This window comes from Rutilus rutilus (assembly GCF_951802725.1).
Source record: "Rutilus rutilus genome assembly, chromosome: 24".
Lineage (NCBI taxonomy): Eukaryota > Metazoa > Chordata > Actinopteri > Cypriniformes > Leuciscidae > Rutilus > Rutilus rutilus.
The window spans coordinates 29,584,393-29,601,328 of record NC_140228.1 but is presented as its reverse complement, the minus strand read 5'-3'; the positions used below and the strand labels follow the sequence as shown (position 1 = coordinate 29,601,328).

Below are 16,936 nucleotides of genomic sequence, written 5' to 3'. Positions count from 1 at the left end.
CATACGGTATAGTTATTTGAATCTGCGGAATGCTGTTAGCAATGATTTGACGGCTCATAAATGGCACTTTAAGGACTCGAGCCCGTAATACATTTGATTTTGGTGTCATTTTTATTGTGTATTGAGAAGACTAAGCACTTGCTGGCAGAGATGCGGGCGTTCAATCCTACATGCCCTCTAAAACAATCCTCTCCCTAAATCGTCATGATGTTTTCATGAGCTCTTTCTATTCACTCGTGAAGCACAAACATTCCCCCATTGTATCGAAACCACTATATATCTGTCTCCTCTCCTCTTTTCTTTTCCAGGCCAGTCGCCTCGTAGAAATCACTCCCACTCATGACTCGCAGCGGCTTCGCTTTCCCAGTATCTCCAGCTTTGTGTCAGGAAAGCTTCCAGCCATGCAAAACCTGCGGCAAGGCCATTTCTGTATCATGTAAAGTGTTTAAAACATCACATTGTTCTTTTGACGTGTTTAGCGTGGGGGGGAATTTGCTTCAGTTGATCTACATAGACGTAGCTGTTCTCCCCCTTTCCGTGTTTTCCCAGTTTCCCAGACGCTCTCACTGCAGACTGAAGCGCAAAGCCTCGGTTCATTAACATGAAGGATTTTTATAGGGAGCCATTAAAGGACTTTACATCAACGTCACCTCAAATTGATTGTTTTTAACGAGAACAAATAAAAGATGCATGTATCTCATTGGTGTTTTTACAATGCAATGTTTATTTATTGTCCTCATATTCCTCATTCAGTAAGTGTGTGTGATGCTGACGCAGAGGTCGCAGGCTCAAATGACCCAAGGAACTGGAGAGATACTGAGATTACATCATTATTGCGCCCTTGAACAAGGTCGTTGACCCGGATGCTTCCGACAGGCTTTCCCTTCGGTTAGTGCACTGCTGTTCTACCTGGTGTACTGGGGATAATGTGATTATGCATGTGCTTTTGCCAAAGGTGAAGTGACAGTGCTAAAAGTGCTATGACTTTTACTTCCAATGACACGAAGCAAGAATACTTTTCCTGTTCCTCAACTAAAGCTATTATACATGAATTTAACACAATAATGATAAACAGATAAATCATGTAGAATAAACACTGCTAGATCAAACATTGAGGGTTAAAATGAAAATTTTGCCATTATTTACAATATATATTTTGATCTATTTACTTTAAATACAAAAATCTTACCTAGGATGCAAAATAATAAAAACATCATAAAAGTATCAGGTGTCCAATTCTAGTTGTGCACTATTATGGTCTGTTTAAAACAAGGAACATACGATTACAATAGCATTACAGATGTAGTTCTAAAACTTGCTCTAAATATAACATATGATGATAACAGCACAGAGCAACACTTTCGCTGGAGTCACTGAACAATTTTTTTCTAGCTGATGAATGTTAAAATCACTGACAGACGACAAAACTGCAGCGCTTATAAGAAACAGAACGATATTGTGTGAACGCTAATATAGTTATCATTATAGTTCTCGTAACTGACCTATGGCTAAGCCACGCCCCCAAACGTGATGAGCCAATCACAGTGCGCATAGCTAACCCAATACACTCGGACATTCTCTGCTTCCACGTCCATTGAAATTAATTGCAGTTAGTCAGTTTTCATATGTTTTTTTCTTGTCATTTTAAGTTTAAAATGGTCAAACGGTGTGCATGGGGTACATGCAACTCCGACACTAGGTATCCTGAGAGGCTGGGCTACGGTGTTTTTTTTTTTACCCTTTCCCAAGCCACATCTCAACCGAGATAAGTGTCTGCTCTGGATTAAGTTGTGCGGTAACTTAGACCACAACAACTAAACGTGGATAAATTAAACAAGGATGTCTAAATCTGTTCTAAGGTAAGTCAACAACGTATTTGAACGTTATATTTAACGTAACGTTAGGCTAACGTTAACCTAGCTTCTAGCTGAACAAAATGGAGTAAGTTATGTTTTTATGTTTCCACTGTTCGATCGCGCCCGCGCCTCTCTCTCTCTCTGACACACACACACACACACACATTTCAGCATTGCAATCTTGACATCACAGCCTGTTCATTATGCTGCGTTCACACCAAACGCGAATAGAGCGTCAAATTCGCGCATATCGCGTCTAGTTCGACGCTTGAACATTTTGAATCCATTAGCGCGTCCAAAGCGAGCGTTTAAAGCGAAATAGCACCAAACTATAACGTTTACACTGTGACCTGTAAATCTTTGTCTGGAGCTGAAGCTTTTCATCAACTTTCTCAACAATACAATTATTAATATAACCCTCCAATGCATAGTTAAGGCCCTTTTGGTAACTTCGAGATGATATATAATCTTTCTGTCTCCAAAAATCATCAATTGCCTCCTGTGAAATGTCTCCTACTGTGACAGCTGCCACAGCGCCTGCCACCGAATGTTGACTGTTTGTCCGAGTGAGTGGAGGGGGCGTGGCTTAGCCACAGGTCAATTGGTGTGAATGGGCATCTATCCAATACTTCTGAAGCCATGCAACAGGTTTGCAATGACGAAAAATACTTGGGACAGCCTTATTCAAATTAATGTGAAGTAATATGAAGAAATAGCTTTAAATTCAATTGCAATTTATTTTTTGGACATTAATCAATGCAGGTCAAGCCTCTACCTGTCACGAGCTCTCGGGATTTATATAAGACTACAATTCATTTCCAGCAGGGTCTTCACTTTCATAAAGCAGCTTCTCATTGGATTCCAGATAAAATGGGTAGAATATAAAAATCTCGAGCTCGCTTTACGGCATCCAAACAAACCACAAATCACGACTCTAAAAAGTTTTTTAGAAGAATATGAGGGGCGTATTGGCTGCTTCCCCAGTTTATTTGTCTTTTCTATGTTTTGTACTTGTTTTTGAGGAAAATGAATAATAAAAAGAAGGCAGTGCTTTAGAGATGTTTCATTAGCTTGGTGTAGAAATGTCTTTGAGCGGTTTATGCAGAACCGTGTCATATCTTTCCTCTCATCCTCAATCAATCATTCTTCAAACATCAGATCCTTTAAAGCACATCTGCAGATGATACACAAGTGGCTCCTTATTAAAGAAAACCGATACACCACATACTGGAAATGATGCTGCACATCTCATAAAAGAAATCTATCTGTAGACAGCCCATGAAGATAGTTTATTAAAATTTGGCTAATTTTGTCTTATATTACAAACCATAGCTTTTGCTCAGCCAAGACAGTAAAATGAAAATCACATAATGTATTTGAAAGAGTCCAGTGAACATTTAATTATGACTCAAACAAGATGGTGATCCATATATACATTGATCCCCTGTGTTGCCATGTGACGAAACATCTGAAGAAGATCTTTCTGAAATACAAATCCTGGGTTTTCTCTTGAATGGAACGGCTTCTCTCCGAACGAATGATTCTTCACATGCAGAAATCAACATGTCTAATCATAAGCGTATCCAGAGATTCATCTTCAGTTATTGTTTTGGGAACGCAAAGAGTCTCCGTTTCGTCAGATTCAACTGCTGATGTTCATTTTTCCAAAGTTGAGCCAACATCCCAAAGCTTGTATGCTGACGGAAAGTCTTTCCCATAGAAACATTTCTGTCCTTTCAATGCATTGTAATCGTACACATATGTAACTTTTCCTTTCTGCGTTAAAAAAAATAAAAAATAAAAACATAAGGAATGGAAATAAACCATGCGGCTTGTTTTAGTTTACAGTGACTTTTCCACAGGCTGTACAAGGCATCAAATATATTCATGTAAAACTTTTGAATTAAATGATTTGTTGTTGTGATAGCTAACCACAGGTGTCCTGCGTTAAAATGCTGCAGATGGATTTAGATTAGCTGTTTTGCCTATTTACAGCACACACAAATGTGGATCATCATCGTTGTGTGCCCTATTTAAAGTGCCGCCTTAACAAAGTTTCGCCTTTAACAAATTGAACAAAGTTTTATGTAGATCAACCTACTCAAATCAACAAACCTACGCCGTGCATTACCGTCTATAGCAGCTGCTCTCAAAGTCACACATGCCCATAAATCTAGAGAGAATTTAGAGGTTCCAGCTGGCTTTATGATTAGTCTTCCAATTATGAAGAGTACAATTTGGCAAGAATCTTGCTGAACAACCTTCTATCGCATGACCCGTCTCATTATTCAAAGAAATAAAAAAAGTTCTCATGATTTACCTTATTATTTACTAATTGGTTTCCCATTTCCATGGGAGTCAAATCAGCGTTTTTATAGTTAACTAAAACTGAAACCCAAACCATGAAAAAAACATTCCATTTGTTAACAAATGTTATTTTCTTGCTTCTTCTCTCAGCTGTGGCTCCAAAAATAACAAAAGCACCTTCAATGCATCATGAATTAGCCCGTTCTAGCCGTGCACTATTATTCAAATCGTATCTACTAACTTTGTGGCATTATTCACTGATAAAGTCCCTAAAACACCACCCTCATTTGAACATTCGTGTGTCTTGCGACCTACTGCGACATGCCTATAACTAAACTTCTACAGTCATAATACAAACATTTTGCATCAAATATGTAACGGAGGTTTATGCAGAGGTTTTAACTGAGAAGCGACATTTCTGCTGGTGCAAGATAAACATCGCTATGGGGTCGTTTCCTTATGTGACTTTCTTGACGTTAACAGCATTTTAAGTTGCTTTTGTGTTTGCTGTTGGGAGATTCTCTTTTGTTATGTTTTAATCCCGGTGTAATCCCTATACAACTGCCCCGAAAGCCAAAACTGAGGAACAAACACTACGCACAGCTCCACTATGTGTGAGAAAATGAGTTCTCGAAAACCGAGCATATATTTGGCATACATGAGGGTCTTATGTATTTTGTAAACAGTCCTGCAGTGTGCCCATCTCAGCAGTCTTTGGTTAAATGATATAAAAACACCTCAAGGCATCTATATATGAGCAGAATGTCAAACAGAATGAGATCCATCAACCGCAGCTTCAGATTCTTTTCAAAACATTCCTGTAGGGACGTCTTGTTCTTGTTGATAACACAGTGTTGGTTAAATGTCACCATCTTATTTCCAACCAATACTGTCACGTTTAAAATATGGTGATGAGAGCATCACGGGTGATGACATTTTAAAGGGGTCATGACATGTACTTCGATACCACAGCAAAAACTACTAAACAAATACACAAATTACAAGCAGAGATGAATACTAAATAAGTCTAACAGTAGTATTCAGGTAGAGAAATTAATAATTAGGCCTAAATGTAAAATAACACTATTTGTTCACTGTAGAAATTAAATATACTTTCATCTTTGTTAAAGCTGTATTTTGTTGTTTAATTAGCATTAATGACACAGTCAACATTAGGGAATATTAGGCTGCTGTCACTTTAAGACCGAATAAACTGACACACATGTTCTCCACTGTTCACTTATGTTGACATATACGAGAGAACACTTGCAGAGACGGGTATTTTGACATAATTTTGTGTTTACGTGTCCGTTCAAGGGCAAGGAAATGCGAAAGAGGAATCAATTCGGTGTTCGAGTGCTGTCTAAAACGTGCCTCTCTCTCTCTCTCTGTGGCGTGTGCTCGAACTGTGATTGACAGTCAGTTTTTTTCTAAAACTGGCTGATTTACGTTGTTCTGTCGGAGCATAGTGTCGGTTATAGTGAATATGATAAAAACAAATCTTGCAAATTGCAGCTTTAAGGAAATTGTGATGTCACACGGGCAAATACATTTGCATATGCCCGCCTCCAGAGCAAGACATCAACCAATAGTTATACATCAGCGCATCATAGGCCCCGCCCACTGGTGTTCAGTCGCTAAACGGCTGACTTTACCTTCACTGGATGTGTGCGTCGCGTCAAAAGCAAACAGAAGCCATTATATTGACTGACGCTGTCTACACTGATACAGATGTGTTCAGTTTCTGACATCTGTCGACAACAGGACAAAGGGAAGAGGAAAGAACGCTTTGATCGTCCAGTTTAAAAAGGTGGTTTGAGTCTCTGTACAGACTTCAGAAGGATCCCAGCGTCGGAAACAAGCCGATGGTTTATTTTAATGGTGTCCCGGATCGCGTCTGAGGATTATGTTTGTTCGGAGCATTTGACTGAGGCACAGTGTCATAGACGGTTTGCAAAGAAACTTCTGTTAAAAGATGAAGCAGTGACTGTATTGGATCTGACAGCAGCAGAATCACAAACCGTAATAACTTTATTAACAATGCAAGTGAACCTCATGGAACAAAGTCAATAAAGTAATTAAAAATAAAAAATAAAAAAAATAATCCATGTCATGACCCCTTTAATGCGGCTTCTGGGAATCAGAGGATGTTTTAGTGATATATTGTGTTCAGACTCTGAATAAAATGAATTAGAGTATATGTTTGTTTGGAATAAGTGCCTTTGGCATAAGAACAAGGCTAAAACACTCATTTTAAAAGTGTCCTGCAAAGCCGACTCTCCTGTTGCTTTAGGGAAAATGGTTCCTTCTTGATAATTCATAGAACGTGCAATCTGCATTTCCAAAATGGAAGGACAAATGCACACGTATATATGTATATATATACCATTCTATGTTAGCCAGAAAGTACTAAGCTATTCCTTTTTTAATTAAAATAAAGAGAGGGGAAGAGAAAACCAATCGTCAACAGCTATTGATTTTGTCCGCTTTAGTGGAAATCCATGATACGTGATTTTGAAGATGGTAAACACTGCAGAATTGACAGTTGTTTCAAGAGGTGAAAAGCAATCATCTTCGACACTTAAACGTAGGTGAATCATACTTGAGATGTTTAGAGGACACAATCACAACATTCAGTTGCACTGAAGGTCATGGAACACCTTTAGTGATATGAAGGTTGAAAGCTCAGAACATTTATTTCGATCGATTTGTCCGACCCTCAACTCTCCAACAAAAGTAAGAGCCAAACAAACAATAACTTCTCAACCCACCCGCACTGAAACGATGCTTTTAAATGGCACTATTGTGTGTGATTTAGTTTCCAGCCATAGACTACCAAGCTCACATGCTACATGCTAACTGAACATGGAAGGGCATGTGAGTTTACAACGCTACTAACAGGACGGAGGGGCGAAAGGAATATACTCACATTTATTATGCCAAAAATAAATCAAAAGCACATATTTAAGCAAGAACATCTGCATTAATGAAGCTCACTGCAGCTCAATGCAGCGTAAACACTGTGATTTACCACATCAACTAGCGATCCAGAACACAACATGTACTAAAGCCGTGGAGCCATTACTTTTGTTTTCAAGGCTGTTTTTGCATATGAATGAATGGCAGCTGTACAGAGTCAAGGGAATTTGAAATCAAATACTGTATATATATATATACTGTATATCTGTTCATATATTCATATGTTACACAAATATAGACTCTTCAGAGCAATGTATTAAATTCACAGCTGGAGATAAAAGGTAAACAAAAACCAACCAAAAATATATATGGGGCACAAGATCCCATAAGAGTCTGTGTCCGTGTGTGTGTATGTGTGTGTGTGTGTCTGTCTTCTGTTTGATTTGGAGCGTGAAGCACGTGTCCACTATGGCAGTTTCCTTCTCTTATAGGCTTTTTAAAGAAAAGTGCTTCTGGTGATGATCATTAGACTACATTGGGTGCAGTGGTTTGAAGTAAGGGTAGGGACGACTGTTCTGTCCGCTCCATCCAAATAGCAGGAAATTTTCTTTTGGCTCTGAAATAAGAGTGATTCTGGGAAAAAGAGTCACTGTCTTGAAACTATAGCCACGCTTCCCTCATGAGGCCAGACGTGAGGAGAAGAAGAGCAAGTCCATTACTTTTGGCTATCCTCGTACCTGTGGGGGAAGAAGAAAGGACATTGAACCATGAAAAAATGTGACTTGAAATAAGATAAACATTAAAGTGCCCCTATTATGCTATTTTATTTTAGAGTCTCCTACAATACGTTTACATGCATCCAAGGTCAAAAAACATTTACATTTTCTCACAATATACATTGCAGCATCAGCGCTTTTCTCACAGTGTCTGAAACGGTTTGTTTGAAGATTCAGTCTCTCTAAACCCCGCCTCTCTGAGTGCTGCTCTGCTCTGATTGGTCAGACGGCCCAGTCTGTTGTGATTGGTCGATCTTCTCGACATGAGCAACACAAACCAAACTCTTCCAGTCTCAGATAAAACTACAGTGTTTGAGGGCAGGGCAAAGAGACGCTGCTCAGCCAACCAAGACCAGAGGCTAGCATTATGCAAATGTGTTACATTGTTACATGGGTATCAAACAGGAAGTAAGACTGCAATTGCTGATGACTTGTTTCAGCAGTTCAGAATCGCTTCTTTTGTTTAGGAGACAATAACTTTATTTGTTGTGCACTTTGACCTTTAAAACTTTGCAATTCACAAACAGCGATATTACACACTACATGAAAGGTAACATTTGAAAAACTTTAACTGAAATAAAACAAAATATAAGAAACTTAAACTTTTTTTTCCCATCTAGTTGCCTTCTAAAAACAACTGAAGCTAAAACTGAAAAAGTATAAAAGCTATATAGACATATGCTACTAACAATGGCAAAAACACAACTAAATCACTACAACTTGAAATATAATTTTAAATGAAAAGTCTAAAAACTTCTAAATTTTAAATATTAATAAAAACGTCTCGGGTTACGCCTGTAACCTTTGTTCCCTGAGAAGGGAACGAGACGCTGCGTCGAGAATCGACACATTGGGGAACGCCTTCAGCGTGACGCGTCTGAAGCCTGTATGGAACTAGTCCTATCTTGATTGGTGTTGCGTCATTACGTCACTCATGTGATGGTGATGCGGAAGCTATAAAGGGACGCCGGATCACAACAGTGGCAGCTTCTGATTGGTCGAAGCAAGTAATTCTCAGGAGCGCAGGAAGTGTGGCCGAGGGACACAGCGTCTCAGGGAACGAGGGTTACAGTCGTAACCTGACACGTTCCCTTTCGAGGGAACTCGCACTGCGCCGAGAATCGACACATTGGGGAACGAAATGCCCACTGCGCCACACTGAGAAGTACACGACCTGGTGTGAAGCAATCTTGCACAGTCAAGACGAGAGAACTTGTGAACCCCCGGTGTAGAGAGCGGATCCAGACTGTAATGTCTTATGAAGGTGTGTGGGGAGGCCCAGCCAGCGGCATCAAAGACCTCTTGAAGGGAAACCCCTGCTAGCAGAGCTTTAGAGGAAGCATAACAGATGTAATCTAGCTAGGATGAAATGCCTGTAGGATTATAGACCGTGCCACATTTGTAGGCACCTTAGGCACATGGCCGGGTCTAGGGTGGAGAATAGCTCTCACTCTGCCAGGAGCAAACTCGAGGCAAGAGAGCGCAACGTATAGTGCCTGCAGATCCCCGCCTCTTTTCAGGGACATAATAGCCAACAGGAAAGCTACTTCTAAAGATAAAAATTTCTCAGACACCTCGTCCAAAGGTTCGAAGGGTGCCAGGGATAACCCTTCAAGAACCACTGCCAGGTCCGACGTGGGTACCCTGGACTGGACAACAGGCCTCATCCTCCTAGCTCCACGAAAAAAAACGTACTATAAGTGGGTGCCCACCCTTAGAGGCATGTGGAAGGCAGCTACAGCCGCCACATAGACCTTAAGCGTGGATGGGGAGAGCCCGTCAGAGAAACGATTCTGGAGGAACTCCAGTACTGAAGCCACTGGGCAGTTAACTGGGTCCAACTGATGTTCTCTGCACCATAAGTTGAATACATTCCATTTTAATGCATACAGTTTCCTCATGGAGGAGGCTCTAGAGTTTAGGATGGTCTCAACAACCTCAGTTGTTGTTGTTATTTACAAGTTGGTCCCCCTCAAGATCCACAGCTTCCACAGCTCTGGCCGAGGATGATGTATTGTTCCCCCGGCCTGAGAAAGAAGGTCCCTCCTGATTGGAATTTGCCACGGAGGGCCTGCTAGAAGAGCTATATAATGTCCGAAAACCATACTTGGGCCGGCCAGTACGGGCCTACTTGGAGCAAGCTGATCCCATGCCGCCGGACCCTCTCTAGAAATGCGTACAGACGTTGCCTCGGCCATGCCTGCACCATGGCACCCAGTCCCAAGGGAGCTGGATGCGTGAGGGAAAACCAGAGCGGACAGTGAGTATCCTCGTGAGAGGCGAACAGATCCACTTCTGCCTGACCAAACTCCCTCCATATCAGCTCCACCGTCTCGGGGTGGAGTCTCAATTCCCTGGGCCTCGAGCGATGCCCGTGCAAGCTCCACTCCCAGACAAACAACACAGAGCGAGTGCGTCATCCTCATGGCAAGTGGACGCACACTCCCTGAATTGTTTCTCCTATTTTTCTTTTAAATATGTGCTTGAATGAGTATGTTAGACAGACAACACCAGATAAGACAAAACAGTCACACAGAACGCTTGCTGAAGACCAGAAAGCTGACGCTGTTGTCATCCGGGCGTCCCTTTATAGCTTCCGCATCACCGTCACATGCGACGTCACGAGTGATGTAATAACACAACACCAATCGAGATTGGACTAGTTCCATACAGGCTTCAGACGCGTCACGCTGAAGGCGTTCCCCAATGTGTCGACTCTCGACGCAGCGTCTCGTTCCCTCGAAGGGGAACTATAATAGCATCTCAAATAACACCGCTAAAGAAACTAATTTCTTGAAGAGTTTTGAGCATGGGTGTTTTTAGCCATAATACTTTCTGCATGAATATGATGTGCATTAGTAGAGTGCACATTCATTTGTGTTACATAAACGCTGATGTGTTTTGACTATTTTGGAGTTTTTGACAACTAAAATTACATTACAGTACCTGCACTTTTCCAGGTACATGGGTTATTTTGGCCCTCATTATGTGAGCTATTGCATTCATTCTGCACGTCTGACCGCATTTAATAACAGTATGTAAATTTGCTCTTGCACGGTAAATACAGCTCTCTCCCCAAAGCAAGGAGTTCATCCAGCCCTATGACAAAAAGTAAATATGAGCTCCTCTTCCTCCATATAATGTGCACCTCTTTTTAATATTACTATTTTCTTAACAAAGTGCAATCAAAACAACTCTAAGCCACCCGGGTGCCAGAAAACGGTATGGTTTTATTGGTCTGCATCTACCTATTCACAGAAGCCTTGTGCTAAAACCTCCCCACATAAATCAAACTGAAAACTGCCATTACACCATGAAAAGGGATTAATGCGCACAGCCTTCCTGCACTTTTCTAAAGGCTTTTCAGAGTATTTTTAAAACACCTATGTGCTGACAGATGCGTTACGGAGAAAGAACGACTACAGGTACAGGTATGTGTCGGAGGCAAGATTAGAAATGGATAAAGGTTTAATTTAATAAAATGTTGCTTTTTAGTTGTGCAAGGATGTGTAAAAAAGTGGTAACCTGCAACTTTCTTTCTTTCTTTTACATGATTTAACCCATTCGAATGAATTTTGTTGGTATTAGATTAGGCAATTGATTCGCCAATATGAAATAAAGTTATATTTGTGATATTTCAGTGTAGGTACATTTGCAAATGTTGAAAAAAATCCACTTTCAAGTCTATTGTTAGCAGGTTTGATGATGCTCCATTTCTCGCACAGAACTGTAAATAAGCCTGCATTTTTGAACTGCATTTCTCCTTGTTTTTCTCATATTTTCCTCTAGACCTCCTTTGAACAATGAAATTAGGTGGGATGCAAGGCCTAAAGACTTCAAAGCAAATGTGATCTGATTCCACTCTCGACTTATTGCATTCCTGCCTCGACTACAGAAAAGAACGAGGGAAGCTCAAGGATGTATACTGGCCATAAACCCCCCGAAAACAAGGCAACAAAAAGGAAATGGAAAATGAAATATTCACTAAATCACGGTGACATTTAAGGGATTTTTCCGTCAGAACAAGCAGGGCAATGTTCCTCAGGGAGCTTCATTCCCTGAAATAGAGGAGGAACCCCCCCGTGACCCGATACTCTTCTCTGCCAGATCTCATTTGGCCCGAGGTGATCAAGCCGAACGGGAACGTTCCTGAAACAAGCAATCGCATCGGACCGAAGCTTCCCTCCCTTCTTCCGCTCGCAGGGAATAATTAATCATTCCTGCCGGCCCTTTTTACCCTGGGCCGAGATGCACTGTCGATTATGCATGGCATCTATACGTTCATTACCAGTCGAGTCTGATTAGCTGTAAGGAAGAGTGTGTTCATGGCAGAATGTCATCATCTATAATTACAGCTCGCTGATGTTGTGGTAGTGAAGGTTCTCGAAGGTTAAGTGAAATGCTCGTGTTTAAGTGAAACGGGTTAGACGTGTAAAGGTACAATTTGTAGCCTTTATTATGATCTAACCTTGATTCTACATGCTGTACAAATGACATGATAGAAGAACCTCCTTGCAATAAATTGGAAATCATCTTGATGTTGGATAGTTGACTGATGATAGATCAGAGCTTTCTTTGTTCTTGTTTTCCATCTTTCTCTCTCTTCAGCTCAAACGCTCAGAGATATTCTCTGATATTTCTGACGGTTCAGGAGGTTTGGCTGTAAATCAGAATGTTAGAATTTCCTATTCAAATAATGAGCTGAAAATTAAATTGAATCGCACAAAGCGCACAAGATGTTGAGTTAGAACGACAGCAAAGAGGAATTTATTGAATTGCAATTCAAAGAAATTCACCAAGGTTACTAAATTGTATTAGTCTAACATGATTTAAGTGAATAATTACATGATTAGTTTATACTTTCAGTACTTGATTTATGCTCATGCATATGTGTTTCATAAGTAGTATTTTATTATTATTATTTCAGTTTTTGATTATTTTTCCAATGTGCTCCATAAAATAAAAGTGAATTTAGTATAATGAAAATGTCTCGGGTTACTTGACTGTAATCCTGTTCCCTGAAGAAGCAGCATCTCGTTCAACATTATCCGGTCTTTAGTAGCGCTCTCAAAACGTTAGCACAAAAACAGTATTTATACATCACATTTTTTATCTTACATTGAAAACATTTTTTTTTTTACTTGTTTCAGGACGTTCAGAGAACAGTCAAAAGTAACATTCCCATAATGTTTTTTAAAACAAAATTTAAACATTCAGAAATACCTTTTTCATAACTTAATGGAAACATTAGCTAAACATTCTTAGATTTCAGATTCAACAACTGAAGTGTGATATAAAAGACATTCTCAGTGTAATGAATGAGCTGGGTCTGATATCTGATCATTTGTTGATCTTGTTAGAGTCTGTTTGCATCGTTGTTGTTGTTGGCAGTGACCAGATTAAATCTCTTTCAATATTTTACACCTGATCTCACTGTAGACTATTAATATTGACATCCAGACAGATCTGGTCCAAACATCTGCCAGTGTTTTACAAGATTAAGGTTTTCATGCCACGCTCAGGTTGCCTGTGATTTAAAAACTGTCACAAACTCTGTGTCGAATTAATATAATGAATGTTAATCTCTCTATGCTAATATGATCTCGTATTAAACACTGAGGCAGAGTTCGCTTTCAAAAGAGGAATACATTTGCTATTTTGAGGTCAATATTATCTGTCAATGAAATATTTATGGTCTGCTGAGGGTTTATACTGCAGTTCTAGCTCTGCCACTAGTTTAAATAAAACCAATTAACAACTCTTTCACATATTAAATTAGTTATGCCATAATATTGTACATTTTGAAAAGCATATTTGTATGATTTGTAAAGCAAAGGCAAGGTCATGGGTTCTGATAAAACTGAAACAAATGTGCACCTTGAATGCAATGTAAGTTGTTTTGGACAAAAAAAAAAAAAAAAACTTTTCATTTCAACTCCAGTTGATTTGGTTGCATTATTTCCCTACACAGTGAAATTAAAATGCACAAGTATTATAATTGCAATCCCATTAAGTACCTCATGATTGCCAATAAACATCTTGCTCCAATATTCATTATTATGTACATATTTTAAATGCTAATTTAAATGTAATTTGCTACATCAGCCACTCAGAGGGATCATTTTGGGGGGAATTGCATAATATTTAACAGTGGTCAGCACACACACACACACACACACACACACACACACACACACACACACACACACACACACACACACACACACACACACACGTTTTAAACTCTTTTTTTATTATTATTATTTACTAAAGAGCAATATCTTTGCTTTCATTCTACTGCATCAGGATCAGTGTTGGGGTAACTCGTTACAAATAACTTGAGTTACGTAATCTGATTACTTTTTCAAGTAACTAGTAAAGTAATGCATTACTTGTAAAATTAAAACGCAAGTTACTTTGTTTTCCCATTTATTGACTGACAGCTCTCTTGTCCCAAATTGAAGTGCAGAGGTGTGTGTGTGTGTGTGTGTGTGTGTGTGTGTGTGTGTGTGTAAACATGATGGTTATTGTAGTTCTAGACTAAATGTGAGCGTGCATTTACTCATCTCACTTGCACAAAAAAAAAAAAAAAGATTCAATATTCCTCAAAATGAATAAAATCAGTGAAATGCAGAATCAGAATAATACGCAAACCAAGAACTCCAATAACTAAATATGTTAAATAAAACATTGTTATGCATTTAATCTCACTTTATTGACCAATGTACTTGCTTCTGACGTTCGATGATTCAGTTAAACCATAAGCAACATTTTTTATTGGTAAAGTAAGTGTTAAACTTTCTCCTCCTGCATCTATTCTTCCGTTCTCCAGAATAACAGCGGCTGAAAGGGTTTGTTTGAGCTGTTCCTCTACTGGACACGCGTGAATCTGCATTTCCTTCAGTCTGAGGATTATTATTTCACTTTTGGTGTGAAAGGGTCTTTACATTTGCCCAAAAATAGATCTTTTTTTGTTATAAAAAAAACAAGACCAGCCCAGGTGGAAAAAAAGTAACGCAAAAGTAACATAATGCATTACTTTTCTCAAAAAGTAACGAACACAATTAGATACTTGCAATATTGTAATGCATTACTTTTCAAAGTAACTTTCCCCAACACTGATCATGCTTGACAATTAATAATGAAATCATACAAATGCATATTAATCTGTTTTTATGGAAAACAGCATTTTCAAACACAAGAGTGATGATCGGACCCAGAAGAAGGCCTGAAGAGTGCCTGACTTGAGCCTGAGCTGTGCTGCTGTGTTTTAAAGATCATTTAAATGTAATCTGCTATATCAGCTCCTCAAAATGATATTTTTTGGGGAAGTGCATAATTTTTAATGCAGTGGTCAACACACACACACACACACACACACACACACACACACACACACACACAAAAACATGTTTTGAGCTCATAAGTTTTTTAATTATTTACTATATCTGCCATATTTTTGCTTTCATTCTATTGCATCACTATTGACTATTAATAATGAAATCTTGCAAAAGCATATGAATCTGTTTATGGAAAACTGCAAGCATTTTCAAACACAAGGGTGACGATCGGACCAGAAGAAGGCCTGTGAAGAGTGAAGGCCTGTGAAGAGTGAAGGCCTGTGAAGAATGCAACAGGCTCATTGGAAAAGCGTTCCTCTGGCAACATTTTTTGCAAAACGCAACATACGTTCCAGTACGTACATATCACTGCAGTTTCCAACAGAAATGAACACTAGAGGCAGTAAAACAGAAAGCACTTTTAATCGATTTCACACACGATTATGATCACAGGGGCAGATTATCAATTAATAAAGACTTGTTTTCAAGCGGCTCCTTGTACAATTATGTTATGACCTCAAAACACGTTTTACCATAGTGCATGATTTGTAAACGAATATATTTTGGAGTTTTCATCACTTAACCAGCTCCATATGTTCAGTTTTACTGATGCACTAAGTTTGCTCAGTAGCTCAGCTGTACAGGATTATACTTGTGATGTGAAGAGATCCGGTAGATCCGGTACGATCCTGTGAAAGACGAGTCACGATAAAAGAGCTCAAAGACAAGCTAAAATGCATTACAGTTGCGTTTTACGTCACATTTGGTTTTGTTAACACTATCGGGGAGGTTTAGGCTTTAGTGAAGGTGTACGTTAGTTTAAAATGGAGTATTAATCTTTTAGCTCCAACTCACTGGACATTTCAACTCAGAACTGCAGTGACACGTACAAACTCCCACGTGATAAAGCGTTTCCATATTCACGTTCATCTGTTCCGGAAAAAACTAAACACGCTTTTACCGCCATTCACCGGACATTTCACTTCAAAACTGTCGCGAAACTTGCGCAATGCTACGTATTTTGCGTTTTGCAAAAATGTTGCCACAGGTCCGTTTTTCTAATGAGCCTGGGCTGGAAGAGTGTCTCTGCCCTGAGCCTGGGCTGGAAGAGTGAGCCTGGGCTGGAAGAGTGTCTCTGCCCTGAGCCTGGGCTGGAAGAGTGTCTCTGCCCTGAGCCTGAGCTGGAAGAGTGTCTCTGCCCTGAGCCTGGGCTGGAAGAGTGTCTCTGCCCTGAGCCTGGGCTGGAAGAGTGTCTCTGCCCTGAGCCTGGGCTGGAAGAGTGTCTCTGCCCTGAGCCTGGGCTGGAAGAGTGTCTGCCCTGAGCCTGGGCTGGAAGAGTGTCTCTGCCCTGAGCCTGGGCTGGAAGAGTGTCTGCCCTGAGCCTGGGCTGGAAGAGTGTCTGCCCTGAGCCTGAGCTGGAAGAGTGTCTGCCCTGAGCCTGGGCTGGAAGAGTGTCTGCCCTTAGCCTGGGCTGGAAGAGTGTCTGCCCTGAGCCTGAGCTGTGCTGCTGGGCTGTTTTAAAGATCATTTAAATGTAATTTTCTACATCAGCCACTCAGAATGATATTTTTTGGGGAAGTGCATAATAGCTAGCCTATTTAATGCAGTTGTCAGCACACACAAAAACATGTTTTTTGAGCTCATAAGTTTTTCAATTATTTACAAAACACTGCAATATTTTGCCCTCATTCTATTGCATCAGGATTGACAATTAATAAGGAAAGCATGCACATGCATA

At 39.9% G+C, this 16,936-nt stretch overlaps 1 protein-coding gene across 1 annotated transcript in view; it reads right to left on the bottom strand.

The window, feature by feature from the left end:
* Positions 1-2,861: 2,861 nt before the first annotated feature.
* The window catches only part of vstm2a (V-set and transmembrane domain containing 2A), a 59,008-nt gene continuing 44,933 nt past the window's right edge, over positions 2,862-16,936 (bottom strand). Inside the window, exon 5 of the mRNA XM_084398204.1 lies at positions 2,862-7,819. Within this exon, the coding sequence (XP_084254330.1) occupies positions 7,743-7,819 (77 nt within the window). The 3' untranslated portion in view covers positions 2,862-7,742. The remainder of the gene's footprint in view (positions 7,820-16,936) is intronic.